The 17436-nt window shown below is 39.0% G+C and overlaps 1 protein-coding gene across 2 annotated transcripts in view; it reads left to right on the top strand.

The window, feature by feature from the left end:
• Positions 1-9481, top strand: part of ATG4C (autophagy related 4C cysteine peptidase) — an 88676-nt gene extending 79195 nt beyond the window's left edge. For both annotated transcript variants that reach the window (XM_049774413.1, XM_049774412.1), the window contains exon 11: positions 8308-9481. In XM_049774413.1, the coding sequence (XP_049630370.1) occupies positions 8308-8475 (168 nt within the window). In that variant the 3' untranslated portion in view covers positions 8476-9481. The remainder of the gene's footprint in view (positions 1-8307) is intronic.
• The last annotated feature ends 7955 nt before the right edge of the window (positions 9482-17436 follow it).

Here is a 17436-nt window from a genome sequence, read left to right as displayed (position 1 = left end):
AAGAGATTTGTGATGAATCTTTCCAGTTATGAATGTGGGTTTGCTTAGTTCTGTTATAAGTTCTATATGTATTTTAGCTTTTGAGACTATATTATGAATTATAAAAAATTTAGGACAGTTGGATCTTCTTATTGAATTGGGCTTTGGGCACTGGATGTCTCTCTACCACTAATAATGATTCTTTCCTTAAATATGTGTTTGTTCTTTTACCACCTGTTCAACATAGACTTTGCCCTCCACGTCTAGTGTTTTGAACACTCAAGATTGCCCTTTTGGATTTCCTTCTTGCTCTGGTGGATTTGCTCTGCCTCTTTCTGGAATCATTTTGCTTCACTCGGAAGAAATTCCTTTCTTGTTCCTTACTATGCTCCTTGCCAGTGATAAATTCTCTTATTTACCCTCAAACAAGAATACGTATTTATTTTGCCTCCAATAAAAAAAACACACCTGTGTAATTGCAAACTGATAGAAAACTTGTCAATGTAGTACCAATAATGTTTTATTTATTTGGAAGTAAGTTGCTGAGATGATGCCCACATCACCATGGAGACTCTTTTTCCCCTCACCAGAGCTGCCAAAGTCAGGAAAGGTGCATTGAAGACAAGCACCATAGACTCCTCTGAAACCATTCACGGTTTGAGGATTGTCCATATACTGCTATGGCTAGTATAAGGATCCAGTTCAGAGAAATATGTTGCATTATGTCTTCCTTATAATTTAATTTAGAACATCTCATCTTTCTTTGAAACTTTTATAGGACCTGGTCATGTCAGATCTCAGGACAGTTTTTTTTTCCTGTGTTCTGTAGTGTTTTCCATGAGGTACTCTTGAAAATTTGAGTTATTTTCTTCAGTTTGGTTGTGCTTGCTATCTTTTTTCTCATAGATATTTAACTGAAGATAAAAGTGATGCTCTGTGTTCTTCTCATTCTACTCTCAAGGTTGACACAGATTTCAAATTGTCCATTATTTGCTAAGGGGAGTTTTGGTCACTTGCTGAAGGCCATACCTACCCTGTTTCAATCAGTTTCTATGCACTAAGTAGCCCAGAGTGATTCCCTTCCCTGCCTCCGCCCTAAACCCCAGCCTTATCTTATGGCTTTTGGAAGTAATAGGAAACTCTTTCCTTAGATTTTAAGGAAATTAAGAAATATCTTACCAATAAACATCTGGGTTATACTGAATATAATTCAGTGCTAGAAATTTTGTTTTAGTACCTTAGAATATATTCTCACTGTTTTTTAGCTTTCGTCATTGTGGGTTTTTTTTTTTTTTTTTGTGGTGTCAGGGATCACCACAACCTTACATATTTTAGGCATGTGCCCTGCCCACTGAGCCACATCAGTGGCACTTCTGCCATTCCCAGTTGTACATCCTTATATTCTTTCTCAAATGTTTTTATTCTAAAGATGTAATTGGTTTTGGGAGCTTTCCAACAACTGTATTATCTCCTTTATTCGTTTCTTCTTATTATACCTAGTGATTGGATTAATCTCAACATAGTCCTCTGAAAAACTGTGCTTATAAAATGTTTGTTTTAGCTATAAAGATGTAAGCTGTAACTATAAAATAAAAAAAATTGTGACCGAGAGATAGTACAGAGGTTAATATGCTTGCTTTGCTGACCAGAGTTTGATCCTTGGCACCATGTAATGATCCCCTAAGCACCACCAGAAGTGATCCCTGAGCACAGAGCCAGGAATTAGCCCTGTGCATCACTGAGTGGGTCCCCCTCAAAACCCAAAGTAAAACCCAAAGAAAAACCCAAAGTAAATTATAATAAAATAAAACCTGCTACAAAAATTTCTAACTCCCCAAAGTACACCCAGTTCTATATCTCATGGGAATTTCACCATATTAACCATACTATTCATAGAAAGAAACACAAGATTGTATAGAAGTGGAATCAGACACTTAACAAGGGTTCGATTTTATTTATTTATTTATTTTTAACCAAAATAAACATTAGTGTTGAGCTTTGGGCTTCAGCACCTGAACTCAGGACTTGAACTGAACACTTGAACTAGCAAGTTGAACTCAGGAATCTGTGTCCATAATGACTCTAGGAAGTCTCTCTACGAAGACATCAGTGTGTGGTTTGGGCACTTGCTCTCGCATCTTGATTTCAGCTTATGGTGAACTCATGACTTTTCTTGGATGTCTCTTTTGGGGGGAGTGTGTGTGCAGAGCCTTAATGTTGAGAAAAAGCTTTTCTTATTCTGGTGATATACCAGCTGCCTGTGACTTTTATTTCTTCATCTCAGAGAATAAGAAGAGCTGTTTGTGTCCTCTCCTAGGACACACACTTCCGTTTCCTCCAAGGGCGCACCATTTCCCCACTCTTCACTATTTTGATAATGCCTTTTGGAAAACATTTTACTGCGGGAGCTTTGTGCTCCTGATTACTTCTCCCCTCCTCCCAGCTCCATAGTCTCCAAGTGAAATCTGAGAGGTATTTTTTTCTTTCCAAGGTCTTTTTTTTTTTTTTCTTTTTGACTTCTGGATTTTAATGATAAGAACTCTGATTTCTTTTCAAATCTTCAGGGGCTTATCATGTCATTGGGAAGACGCGACAAGGATATTAAAGACAAATGACTGCACAATAGCATATTTAATAAATGCCAGAAGAATAATCTGATAATAATGGCAGTAATAATGATAATAGCCAACACGTTAGCTACCAGGCAGTGTGCTAAGTGCTCTTCATATATTAGCTAGTTTAATCATCACAACAGCCCTGAAAGATAGATGCCACCCATGCAGACATGTTTTCCGAAGGAAGATGAGGCTGGTTGAACAGCTTGCCCAGAGCCATAGGATCCTGGGTGGTAGCCACCTTTTGAACTGGGATTGTCTAAGATCCTTGCTCTCTACTTGATACCTTAGCATTGCACAGAGAACCTCTAGGACTTAACTGATAGGAGAGGCATGGTGCAGGCTTGAGGTCTTTGGAAGGGGAACTAGGGCTGAGATTGGGATTGAGGAATGGGAGTTTGTATGATCTGAAAGGAAGGAGGAAGGGAATAGCGGGGTGATAGAAATGTCAGGCTGCAGTAAAAGATTGGATGTTGGGGTCAGAGCAATAGCACAGTGGTAGGGTGTTTGCCTTGCACACTGTCAACCTCGGACAGACCCGAGTTGGATTCCCAGCATCTCATATGGCCCCCCCAAGCTTGTTAGAAGTGATTTCTGGGGCCCGGAGAGATAGCACAGCGGCATTTGCCTTGCAACCAGCCGATCCAGGACCAAAGGTGGTTGGTTCGAATCCCGGTGTCCCATATGGTCCCCCATCCCTGCCAGGAGCTATTTCTGAGCAGACAGCCAGGAGTAACCCCTGAGCACCACCGGGTGTGGCCTAAAAACCAAAAAAAAAAAAAAAAAAAAAAAGTGATTTCTGAGCACCGAGCCAGGAATAACCCCTGAGCACTGCCGGTGTGGTTCAAAAAGCAAACAAACAAATATTCCTTTGCTGCACTTCATTGTTTCAGTGACCTGGGTGCTCGCCAGGGCACCCCATTTTCAGTGGTGGTTCTTGCACCTGGCAGGCTATGTAAATGGTGTTGCTGCTGTTAGAAATAGAGATTCAGAGATTCATTTCTGGATGAAGTGACTATATTACATTGGGATGGTCAGTTTGAGTTGATGGTACTTCATGACTCCCCTTACTATCGGGGTTAGTGCTGTAGGGTTTGGAACTGAACCAGCTGCCTTAATGCTTAAATCCTGCCTCTTCTCCATTACTCACTCTACGAACTTGAACAAGTCACCCAACCCTTTTGTATTCGAAAAAGCTCACGTAGACATCATGGCACTAGAGAAAATGGTTGACAGAGAGGAGATAGCGTTTTTGAGAATATAGACTATATAGAGAAAGATAATTGAGTCATAGCTGCATTTTTCAAAAATCCAGGGGGAAAGTGCAGTCATGAAAGAGACAGGAAAGAAATCGCTTAGAAAATAGAAGAGACAAAAAGGCAAAATATTACAGAAATCAAGGGCAATGACTATTTTAAGAAAGAAATGCTCAGCAGTATTGATTTTGATATAAATATCAAGAGACTGGAAATTAATAAAAGGCCTTTTTATTTGAGAACTAAGAGAGTATTTTTAGTATAGTAGTGAGGGGTCAAAAGTTGATTTACAGGAATTTTAGATTGAGTGCTGAGGGGTTCAGTAAACAGCAGAGGCATATATTTAACTTAACCTGAATAAGTGACTCAACTATATGAATTCTGGGGGCAAAAAAAAAAAAAAAAGAAATAAAAAAAGAACAAATAAAATCCATACCATAAGAATTTGTTTTAACTTTTTGAGAAGCTGGTTTTAGTTTCTTGTTTTATTTATTTATTTTTTTTAAGAAACATTGCACAGTAACGTAACTTTCAGTGTGCATCATTAAAAATCCTCATGTCTATAGACTGGACAGATAGTATAGTAGATCAGAAACTTGTCTTGCATGTAGGTAATCTATGTTCATTCCTGGCACCCCATAAGCACCTTCAGGAGTGATTCCTGAGCCCAGAGCTAGAATCAAGCACTATGCACAGTTAGGTCTGACCCAAAACCCAAAAAATAAAATAAGATAAAATAAAATAAAGAAAAAAATCTATTTGTATATACTTTATTAAGTTCTCTACAGAAAGTCCAGTTCATCATAACAAGGGCCCTTTTTACCCAGCTTACATACACTCTTTTTTTTTGGTTTGTTTGTTTTTGGGTCACACCTGGCAGTGCTCAGGGCTTACTCCTGGTTTTGCACTCAGAAATCACTCCTGACAGGCACGGAGGACCTTTTGGGATGCCAGGATTTGAATCACTGTCTGTCCTAGATCAGCTGCATGCAAGGCAAACACCCTACCACTGTGCTATCTTTCTGGCCCCCTCACAAACACTCTTATTCTTCATTTCTGGTAACTGCTCAGTGATCTTACAGTCTAAATATTTGTTTACTGTTAATTAGGTCATCAGATGATTTGAATTTGTACCATGAAGAATGAAACCTGCAGGGTTTTTCTTAGTTTGATTTTCTTAAGTATAATATACAATAACTTAGTCCATGTTGTTAGAAGTGCTAGAATTTCATTTTTTTTGCACAGCTCTCTGTATATAAAGAGAAAGAGGGGAGTGTCCCATTGTATACATGGACCAGAGGGGAAAGACACTTAGATCATATACTTGGGGTGGGGGATGTGGGTTAATAGGCAAGCACTTTTTCTTTTTCTTTTTTGTTTTGCTTTTGGGCCACACCCGGTGACGCTCAGGGGTTACTCTTGGCTATGTGCTTGGGGACCATATGGGTCACAGGTGATCGAACCAAGGTTCGTCCTAGACCAGCTGCTTTGCAAGGCAAATGCCCTATAATTGTGCCACTGCTCCAGTCCCAATAGGCAAGCACTTAGCTCACATGGGTTTAACCCCCTTTTTTTTTCTTCTGGCACTGTCAAAAAATGGTTTATGATACTTGTGTAATTTGTGGTAGTGGGGGACTGCATTTGCGCTCTCCCCTATTAAAAAAAAAAAGAAAGAAACTAAAGGGGTCAGAGCCATAGCACAGTAGGCAAGAAAGGCATTTGCCTTGCTTGTGGCTGACCCGGGTTTGATCCCTGCCATCCCATTATGGTCCCCTGAGCCAGCCAGAAGTGATTTCTGACTACAGAGCTAGGAGTAACCCCTGAGTGCCACCAGGTGTGGTACAACTCCCCACTCCCCAAGAGCAACTAAAATAGTAAATTCATTCATCTTAATTTAAAAGCAAATTGTGGAGCCAGAGTGATAGCACAGCAGTAAGCTGTTTGCCTCGCACATGACCAACCTGGAATGAACCCGAGTTCGATCCCTGGCATCCCATATGATACTGCAAGCCTGCCAGGTGTGATGTCTGAGTGTAGAGCCAGGAGTAACTCCTGAGCGCCACCAGGTGTGCCCCCAACACCAAAAAAAAATGTTGTTACTTTATTTAAACACTGTGCTTTACAAAAACAGTTGCTGATAATAGTTGTTTCTGGCATTCAGTGTTCTAACACCAATCCTACCACAAGTGTGACCTTTCCTCCATCATTGTCCCCATCTCCCTTCACCCAACCCTAAACCTACTGCCTTGGCAGATAAGAATAATTTGCTTAATATTGCTTGATTGCTTGTTATAACTAAATGGTAATGGAATTATTGAGAAGTCTTACTTTGTTTCTTTGGGCCATACCCAGCAGCACTCAGGAGTTACTCCTGGTTCTGCACTCAGAAATAACTTCTGGCCGGCTCAGGGGACCATATGGGATGCCAAGGATCAAACCAGTGTCTGTCCTGTGTCAGATGTGTGCAGGACGAACTCCCTACCACTGAACTATATTTCCCTGAGAAAAGTCTTTATTAAAAGAAAATTTGTGAAAATTATCTCTCACCGTGAGGTTATTAAGTCTTTGTCTGAAGGTTTACTAAGCTGTTTGCTGCTAACTGAGCATTCTGATTATTGGTTCTGTTGATTGAGCTTAGGTTACTTCTATGATAATTTCACATCTACTGGTGCATTCCTTCTGGGATGTCAGTACTGAAAATGTTGGAGGTGTCTTGTGGCCACAAAGGTGGCTGCCTGCTCCAAGAAGTCCAGGATCTGTGGAGCTATAATTCTGTTTTGTGTGTGCAGTTGCTATGGATTCAGCAGGCTGGGGATTTGCCCTATTCCCCTCCAGAGCCACTACAGAGTTTTAAAGTGGCTTAGCTTTGCCTCTCTTTTAAGAATAAAGTGAGTCAGTGGAACTGACTGATGACCTGACATGGTGGGCTTTATGGGTCAAATCTTACATATTTATTTATTTTGCAGAGCTGGCGATCAAATCCAGGGGTTCACAAAAGCCAGGCAAGAGCTCCACTATTAACAGCATCCTAGTCCTCCCTTCTTATTCAGAATGGCATGCTGCCTTGTTTATGAATCTCATATTGGCCAAGGTTAAAAGGCTATCGATGTTCTACAGAATTAAAATATTGTTGTTTAAAAAATCTTTTAAATTGAAACCAATGTGAATTACAAGCTTTTCACAGTTGTATTTCAGGCACATAGTGGCAGCAAATTAAGGCAATTCCACCCCCTATGTTGACCTCCCTCTGCCATTGTTCTCAGCGTGTGTCCCATACCTCAACCCTTAGCTCCCTCGACTAAGCTAATGTAACAGGTCCATTTTGTGTAGAGCTTGTTATAGTTTGGGTCTCTTGATTCTATTTAAAATATTGTTTTGCTCACTTTTAAGTCATGTGATGAGGCTTTGGAAAGGTATGTGGGGTGTGGATTATTACTGTCTGTAAGAATGTTATTTGGGGCACAGGGAGACAGCTCACAAGACTGGAGCACATGTTCTGCATGCATGCTGGTGTTCTGAATTTGATTCCTGGTGCCATTTGGTCCATTGAGTACCACAAAGAGCAATCTATGAGCTCTTAGCCAGGATTAGCCCTTGAGCACTGCTGGATATGGTCCCAAACAACAAAAAAGTACACATTTCTTTTTCTTTATTGCTTGTATTATTGAGGAAATAGTTGTCCAGATACAAGAATCTGAAAAAAAAACTTGAAAAACATGACTTTATTATTGCTTTTCATCATCTTAACAATCATCTACAATAAAATTTGTATCTCTCTTACCTCTTTTGCAGTGATACACAGGTAGAGTGACTTTAGATTATATCAAGGTACAATATGAACCTGAGATTAGACTGGCCTTTCTGACTCATGTTGTGCTGCTTTTTTCTGTGTTATGGTACAGAAATCTTCACAGTGCCTTACTGTAGTTGACAAACCATTTTGTTTCATTGTATTTTACTACCAAAAGGGAATCAATTTGACTGTTCAGTAAGATTTGAAACTAATCTGACTAGAAAACTTACTTTGGAGGGTGGTATTAGTGAGGAATGCTAATATTCCTTTTTATGTTTTGTTTTGTTCTATTTTGGGGCCACACCTTGCCATGATCAAGGCATTTTCCTGACTGAGCTCAGAAGTCACTCCTGGCAAAGGTCAGGGTGGCCATTTGGGGTACAGGAGATCAAACTAGGTCAGCTGCATACAAGGCAAGTGCCTTACCTGCTGCACTGAATCTCTGGCCTGGGAATGATCATATTCTCAATTTTATTGAGTTTGTTCTAATAGAGAAGCAGTTATTTAATTGATAACTTTTTGTCATTTTTGCCAGACCTATAGGGTAATTGCACTGGACAAGTATTCACAAAGAAGCTAATGAGAGAAAAGGCATTTTATTTCACCATATGGTCCTGCTGGACATTTGCATTCAGTAAGGGGTCTTCTCTGCTTTCTGTTCCAGATGCTGAAAATTTCTTCTAAGGAGAAATATCCCTTGTTTACATTTGTGAACGGCCATTCCAGAGACTATGATTTTACATCGACTACCACCAGTGAAGAAGACCTTTTTTCAGAGGAAGAAAAGAAAAGGTTGAAACGATTTAGCACGGAGGAATTTGTTTTGCTTTAGAGACGCACCTTTTCGTTGGGTGAGAAGAACTCTTTTGAGGGGCGCAAAAAAATGAAGAGAAACATGTACTTGGAACTGGTTTATTTTCACACAAATATTTAATTTTATATGTTCTCTAAAAGAAGAACATTTTAAAATTATACACGTTTTAAAGGTATTTTTCTGAATGAGAAATGATTTAATGAATCTTGATTTCTAATAAATATCAAATGACTCTGGCTGAATTTCTATATCCCTAAGGCTTGCTAATGATAACTCTACCTTATCTGCTACACTGTCAGACTTCACATTCTTAGGTCTGAAGCCACGAGTCGCTAAAATGGGTTGTGAATTGGAATAATCAAATAATCAAATCAAATAATTCCAGAATTGGAATAATCAAAGTTGTTTTCTTTAAATACCAATGAACCAGACAGACAGAAAATGAATCTTTAGTACTGCCTAGTGTCCTGATTTTAATGCCGCCAAAGCCATAATTTTTTTTGGGATATATCTTGACCTATTATGTAGTAAGCATTATTGTGATTGGCATAGTTACATCCATAAGCACAATTGTGAGTTCAGGAAATTTTCGAAAATATGATTTTAGAATGGCTCCTCGTTTTGCTAGATGTTGAAACTTCATTGTGGAGTCAATATAAAATACTGGTTTTCCCCAGAAATTGAATGTTGTTATTGATAATAACAACCCATTTGATATATTCTATCAAATGGGGTAAGGCAATTATAAGACAGAGAAGTATTTGTTCCCTATCTCAAAAACGAATTGGATGGGATCTATCCTTTTTATATAGTTTTTAAATCTCAAGCTCTATCAAGAGGTCAATCGATGTTCCTCTGTGTGACCTTTGCTATTTGTATAAATCAGTGTAGTGGTATTAGAAGCTGAGGCCATCTGTGAGGTAAGTCTGCCATGTTTACAATGTGTTATTTGTAGGACAATTTGTGGTATAAAAATATGACTTATAATCAAGCCAGGGTTCTAAAATAAATGTTCTAATAAAGATATGAGAACATAAAATGTGGTTTTGGTTTTCATGGGATTATTTTGATCCTTTCATTTGAAAAGTTATCATCTCAGATGAATTCTGTTAATAATGAGGGCAAATAGTACTGTTTCTATGAAAGTAAAATATTAGTTTACTGTATAGAACTTTGTGTTTCAGTATGGAAAGGGGACTTTAAGAGCACGAAACTGTGTGCTATTTAACATCATTGATTTCTTCCATCAGAAAGCCTGTTTGTGGGGTCAAGAATTGCATGCTGAACCCCAAACTTCATTCAGTAAGAGCACCCCAGTCTTCAGAGGCACCAAAGCTGATTAGTCTCTCTCCATTCTGGGGATCACACCTGAAGGTGCTCAGGGGAGGGGAACTCAACCTGGGTTGGCAACATGCAAGGCAAGCAACATAACCTCAGCACTATCTTTCTGACCCGATAGGTATTCTCTTTCAAGAATTATATAAACATTTACAGTTATATATAATAGCATCATTACTTTCTCAATATATTTCAGAAATAATTTTGAAACAGGGTTTTGGGATGAAACCAAATTACACATGGACCAAGGTGAGGTGAGAAGAGACAGAAGCTTCCTTTCCACGGACTACTGCTGAAATCCAAGACTATTGTACAAACAAAATAAACAAATCTGACAGCCACCATCACATGGAGAATGGAGAATAAGGGTTTCGAATCTGGTAATATGTGGATAACATGCACATAAAACTACTCAATATTATTTATGAATGAATGCATATAGACCTGAAAATTGAGGGGCCCAGAAGCTGGCTCAAGGGCTCGAGTGCATGTGCCACACAAGAGAATAAGCCTCAAGCCTAAAATCCCAGCACTGTGTGGTTCCCCCGACTGTGCTGGGAGTGGCCCCCCACATAAAATGAGGCACTTATCCATTTACCTTGCATGTTACTTGACCCTCATGTGAGGACAGCCATCAGGGGTGCTATCTTTTCTTGCAGCTGCAGCCACCAGACTACATCATGAGATTTAGAACAGAAGATGAGTGTGTTCTTTGCTTCAGACTCGGGTTTTGAACACAGATTTCATTTCTAGTACTGACAGCCAGTAAACTCGATCAGGAAAGCTTATGGATGATTTCTTTCATGCTGGGATAAAGGGACATAAAAACGGACAAGATTCCAAGTGGAATGTTTTGTTCGAATTCTGAGAGCAGGATCTTCCGTTTGAATGTCAATATTCAAGTACTAGATTCTTGCCATTAACATTTAGAAATGAATTTTTTAAATTCCTGATGTGACTTTCTGATGGTGAAGGTTTCTTTTCCTCTCTCCCTCATAAGATTTGACACTTTGAATCCCCCCCTTTGTCAGTTTATTAACCACCAGCAGGCAATCTTGAGAGACATTTGCTGAATGAGTGAATGAAAAGATCTTTTATAGGATAAGTATACCTGAAAGAATTTCCCTGGGGTATCCATTTTTTCATTTTTATATTAAAAATGAAGCCCATTAAGTCTGTACTAGTAGATGAAAATTCTAGATTACTTTTGGGTTAACCTTAACAATTGAACATTGTTTGAGAGCAAACATCTCTAAAGATAGGGATTTGAATGCCACTAAAAAGTAGGAAAATGACTTTTTTAAATAATAGCTCCTCAAACCTAGGCCAGAATAACTGCACTTTCACATATGTCTAGTTACTTCCTTTTATGCTATCCCCAACGTATTGTATTTCTGGTCAAACTGTGTTAATCCAGCTTTATTTTTTACTTCTTCCTTTGCTGATTTTTTTTTAGCTATTAATAAAAAGTTTATTTTCATGGTTTGCCACCGTAGCTTGCATTGCACATTGAGGTCTATATAGCCATATAAAACCAATAAAACAATAGACTGGGTTTCCTAAAAACAGGAAACAAGAAGAGAAGGTAATAAAAACATTTTGAAGGGTTGACAGCAAGGAAGGCACTTGCCTTGATTCTGCCTCCCACCCTGCCCCCATAGGATTGCCTGAGCCCTGCAAGGAATGATTCCTGAGGACAGAGCCTAGCATAGTAAGCCTTGAACACTGCTGGGTATGGCCACTTCAAAAAACATTTTGAAAATATTAAATAACTGTATTAATTCTTGTTGAAATGGATATAAAGAGGAAACTGGAATTTAAAATAATAGTGAAGCTATGCAAAATATCCTGAATATTTTAATAGGCACCTATTTTTGGAAGGGATAAGAAATTCTTGTTTGTTTTTGTATAAAGCAAATGTTGTAAAATTTTTTGGGGGGCGGCCAAACCCAGTGGTGCTCAGGGGTTACTCCTGGCTCTTCGCTCAAGAATCACTCCTGTTGGGCTCGGGGACCATATGGGATGCTGGGGATTGAACACGAGTCAGCAATGTGCAAGACAAATAAATGCCCTACCTCTGGTTTCTTTCTTAAATTTTTTTAGAATAAATGTGATATTTTTATGGCTTTAAAAATTGTCAATCAACCACATTTAAAGTACTCTGTTCAAATGAGCATTTAGTTAGAATATCTTGAGATGCTGAATTGAAAAGGTAAAACATCAGACTAGGAAAAATTGGTAGCATCCTATTGATTCTAAAATATAAGTTTTATATCATTTGATACTTGCATCTTAAGTCAGTTTAGAATCTTAAATATTTTTGTGTGGTTTTCATGATTATGTAAAGACTTCCTTCTTGCATATAAACTTTAAAAACCATTGTATTTTGGGTTGGGATTGCACACACCTTTTTGAATAAGCATTTTGCCTCTTTTTTTTTTTTTACACTCCTCAATATTATTCACAGCAAGCAATGGCCCAAAACATTCAACATTCACAACCACAGTAATAAAATCTCACTTATTATCTCACAATAAGAAAATGGTTAAAAGTAGAGAATATTTATGTTTGTTATTGTGTAGAAAAATTACTCTCCTCTATCCTCTAAGCAGTTCCTTTACAAACTTAGAAGCTCATTCATCCTTCCATTTTAGTCACCAGTCTTCTGTTTTACTGTTACCCAAGAGAAAAAATTTTTTAATATAATTTTTATTTTAATCATAGTGGCCTACATATTATTGACAATAATATTTTAGGTACATATTAACATAAAATCAGGGGAATTCCCATCACTGAATTGTCCTCTCTCCACCTCCGTTCCTTTCCTACCTCTCATATCCTCCTCCCTCACCCCCGGGGCTGCCAGAATAAGTGGTCCCCTCTGTGCCTAGCTAACTACTTAGAGGTCCTACACCTGTTTGGTCTTGGTACCTCCCTTATTTCCCGCTCTAGTTGGGAGGCGGGACTAGATAGTTCAAGTTATGTGGTTTTGTTTGAAGAAGAGAAAAGTAATAAACTGGGGGGGAAAATCAAATACGCTAAAAATGGGCGGAGTCCTTCTGGAAGCTCTCATCCTAGTTTTGAGAAACGAAGGGGAAAATCTTTTAAAAATTTTCTCAGAGTGCTGGAGTAATGGTTCAGTGGAGAGGGTGTTTGACTTGCATGCGGTTGACCTGGGTTCAATCCCCAGCATTCCATATGGTCCTCCAAGCCCTGCCAGGAGTGATCCGATCCCTGAGCACTACTGGGTGTGGCAACAAAACAACATTTCCTCAGAAATCAGATTTCATATAAATTATTAAATTAATAACTAGAAGCATAGTGCATGTTTGTATTTAATCCTAAGGCCATATTAATATTTAGGAAGAATTTATGTCTTTAAAGTTGTGTTTTGTTTTGTTTTGGGACCACACCCAGCTGTGCTCATAATTTACTCCTGATTCTGTACTTAGGGATCCTTCCTGATAGGGTTTAAGGAACCATAAGGAATGCTATCTTTCCAGCCCCCTGAAAAGTTATTTTCTAGGTAGCAAAGGTGAATGAGGTCAAGTTAGAAATCCAATAGAAGTTTGGTAAAGAAAGAATGGGAGACGTATCAGAAAGTTTTAGATTATCTAGTTAAATAATGTCATACGAATGGCATAGAAAAAATATGTGAATTAATAAGACTCGTAAGCAGGGAATGGTTAAAAATTTGATTTAGGGGCTAGAGAGACTACAGGAATTACCTTGAATGGGGCTGGCCTGGCTTTGATCTCTAGCATGGAATAGGGTCAGTTCCTGAATACCACCAAGAGTGACACCTTAACTCAGAAGTAGGAGTAATAAGCTCTGAGTACTGCCAAGTGTGGCCACCAAAACAGAATACAATACAAACATAGAAAACTTTTTTTTTTTTAATTTAGAATTTGGAAGAATGTAAACTGATGTAGAGAGAATGACCAATCCTTGTTTGTGAATCTTCCATGTGGCACACTCAGAGACACCAGTGTCAGTACGTGTGTGTTTGCACGTGCACATGGTGTGAAGAGGAATCCTGGAAGGAGGATTGCATGCATCTCTGTAGCGAATATTTGCATGCTACTTGCTGTGGCTTCAGCACCGTTCCATCAATTCACTTCTATTAAATTACTGCTAATGAATGCAAGACGGGGAATTAGTTCGAGGATTAAGAGGACAATTAATGTGTGTCTTGGGATTCACCTGTTCATGTAATAAAATAGGTCTGGGGAGCCCATGGTCAGAACTCCAGTTTATTTCTAGAGGGTTTGATTAGAGAAATGCACATGTATATTTGCATTATTTTTAAAATACTTAAAATATCCACTCCATATCTCTGTTACTCATTTTTGTTGTCTCTATGCACTTCAATTTTGTGTCCATGTTCAAGCATGTCTAATAGGTTAAAATAGTAAAATGTAATGGCTCCCTTTGGTGGGGAGGACCACCCCATTATTCAATGTTTATATTTTGTTTGCATACTGATGTTGTCTGGCACTCTGGCTTGCATGGTTCTCTTGGCTGTGATTACTCCTGACCCTTTGTGCCTGGTATTTTACTGGCTGCAGTGCTAAGGATATCAGCTCTGTCCCAGGCTGTAAAACTTCATAAAAATATTTAACATGTTATAGAAGTGGGGCTGGAATGATAGAACAGCCAGTAGGTTGTTTGCCTTGCACATGAGCAACCTGGATTTAATTGAATATCAACCCATATAGTCTGTTGGCCGCCTCTAGGAGTAACTATTGAGTCCAAAAGTAATTAACCCTGAGTATCACTGATTGTGTCCCCCAGTTGTTATAAAAGTATTTCTGGGGGGCAAGAGAGAATGTACAGTGGGTAGGGCATTTGCCTTGCTTGCAGCTGACCGAGGTTCATTCCACACATCCCATATGACCCCTTAGGAATAATTCCCTCAGGAGTAATTCCTGAGCATTGTTGGGTATCTTCCCCAAACTCCAACAAACAAGAAAAAGTATTTCTAGTCCTATAAGCTTTCCAAATCTTGGATTTAGGGACCCAGCATTTCAGACATGTTCTTTATTTTTGTTCTTTTATTATTGAACTTGCACTTGGTTGAACAGTTCATGGAGGCAAAATAATCTATTGTAGCAGCAGATACAATTTTTTGTACTTTAAAGTTAAAGGACATGCATCACATAGTTGATCATAATCCATTGTTTCTAGATAAATGAGAACAAAGTTATTTTAAATAAAGACTAGAAAGAAAAAGGAAAAAAGAAAAGGAAGAGAAGAAAGAAAATAATAATAATAAAATGACAATGATATTGAGAGAAAGAAGTAGAACTGCCTGTCCTGAAGATATATAGGGGATTTGGGGGGAGAGAAATGGGGAAAATTGGTGGCGGGAAAGTTACACTGGTGAAGGGTGTTGTACATTCAATGACTAAAACCCAACTGTGAACATTTCTGTAACAATGGTGCTTAATTAAGGAAATTATTTAAAAAAATTTAAAAAAGTACAGTGACAAGCAAATATGTGAAAATTATTGTATCCCCAATGAGGTCATTAAGAAATACATTTGTGGGGCCAGAGAGATAGCATGGAGGTAAGGCATTTGCCTTACATGCAGAAGAACGGTGGTTTGAATCCCGGCATTCCATATGGTCTCCTGAGCCTGCCAGGAGTGACTTCTGAGCATAGAGCCAGGAGTAACCCCTGAATGCTGCCGGGAGTGACCCAAAAACCAAACCAAACCAAACCAACAAACAAAAAAACATATTTGTAGGGCTGGAGCAGTAACACAGCGGTATGGCATTTGCCTTGCATGTGACTGACCTAGCATGGACCGTGGTTCGATCACCTGGAGTGATTTCTGAGTGCAGAACCAGGAGTAACCCCTAAGTGTCACTGGGTGTGGCCCAAAAAACCAAAAACCAAAAAAAAAAAACAAAAAACAAAAAAACCCAAATCAAACACAAAAAGAAATTCATTTGTTTCCAGATAAGTGAGAGCAAAGTTATTAAAAAGAATAGAGAGAAAAAAGAAAGAAAAGGAAAAGAAAGAAAAATTTAAAAAAAAAGGAGAAAAGGGGAGGAGTGTTTGGGGTTCATTAAAGCAAAAAGAGAAAAAAGTATAGTCACAAGCAAATTTGTGAAAATGATTATATCTCCAATGATGTCATTAAAAGATTGGCAGAAGGTTTAATAAACTTTTGTTGTTTAGTTATTTTATTTGCTTCTTAATATTAGGTGACTAGATACACATTGGCATCTAAATTGATGTGCTTCTTTGGGAATGACAGCATTAAACAAATGAAGTTACCCAGGAATTCAAAGCCCTATTACTGATGCTGTGGCTTTTGTGGGGCATGTTCTCAGAGGCATTAGAAATACTTAATTTATATTAAAACATATGAGTTCTCTACTTATTGCCCTAAGTTTTAGCACATTCATGTTTCAATTTTCCTGTCATGTTCTAAGATCAGGAGAAATGACATGTAGAATCCAGTTTTGGATGAACCACTGGTGATGCACCATAGACTCCTATCAGGCCACACAAAAATAGGTGCTCTACAGACCTGGCAGTGTTGGCTGGCAGGAAGAGCCAGGAGTAACCCCTGAGCATCACTGGGTGTGGCCCCAAAAAACAATCAATCAATAAAATTCAGAAAAATAAAGATTTCTTTAGGAAAGCCAGATGGAGTGTTGGGGATCGAACCTAGATTGGCCATGTGTAAGGCAAGTGCCCTGCCTGCTGAACTATCACTCCAGTCCTGAATATCTTTTTTGTTGTATCTATCATAGTACAATCTAAGCCTGTAGGGTAGGCCCAGCCTAGGGCATGAAGTTGTTGTTTTATATATTTTCTAAATTTAATTGAGTTTTTTATTTGTTTATTTGTTTTTTTGTTTTGTTTTGTTTTTTGGGCCACACCCGTTTGACACTCAGGGGTTACTCCTGGCTATGTGCTCAGAAATCGCCCCTGATTTGGGGGGACCATATGGGACGCCGGGGGATCGAACCGTGGTCCTTCCTTGGCTAGTGCTTGCAAGGCAGACACCTTACTCTAGCGCCACCTCGCCGGCCCCAAGTTTTAAAATTTTATTTTGTATCACCGTCTCCTCACTTCCCTCTATTGTTGTGATGACTTGGGGGTAAACACACACCTTGCTGGGGTGCTTGCTGGGGCTTCCACAGTAGGTTGAGATGCTCCCCTGATTACCTGCAGTGCTGACCACAGTAGGTTGAGATGCTCCCCTGATTACCTGCAGTGCTGACAAAATGTGGTGCTTCTTTTTTGTGGTTCTTGCACATATGCTCTCTAAGGGTCACTATCAGTTAAGGAACATAGCTTCTAAGTATAGTTTTCACACTTATTCACGACAGTGCTCACACACACCTGCCCGAGTTCACACTTTCAGAGTGCTCACACGCATTTGGCTGTGCTGTGGCCAGAAATATAACTTGTTTGGTTTTAAATTTGAGGGAAAACAGGAGTTGGACTATGCCCTGCTTTGCTTGAGGTTTACTCCTGGCTTGGTGCTCAGGTGTGATGCCAGGGTCTGAACCAAGGTTGACTAGGTGCAAGGCAAGTGCCTTACCTGATGTATCAGGTAAGGTATCAGATGCATCCATGGCCCCAGAGATCACAGAAGCAGAACTCCAGGATCATATTTC

The sequence above is a fragment of the Suncus etruscus genome, chromosome 6 (genome assembly GCF_024139225.1).
Source record: "Suncus etruscus isolate mSunEtr1 chromosome 6, mSunEtr1.pri.cur, whole genome shotgun sequence".
Taxonomy (NCBI): Eukaryota; Metazoa; Chordata; class Mammalia; order Eulipotyphla; family Soricidae; genus Suncus; species Suncus etruscus.
This window is presented reverse-complemented; position numbering and strand designations above follow the sequence as displayed.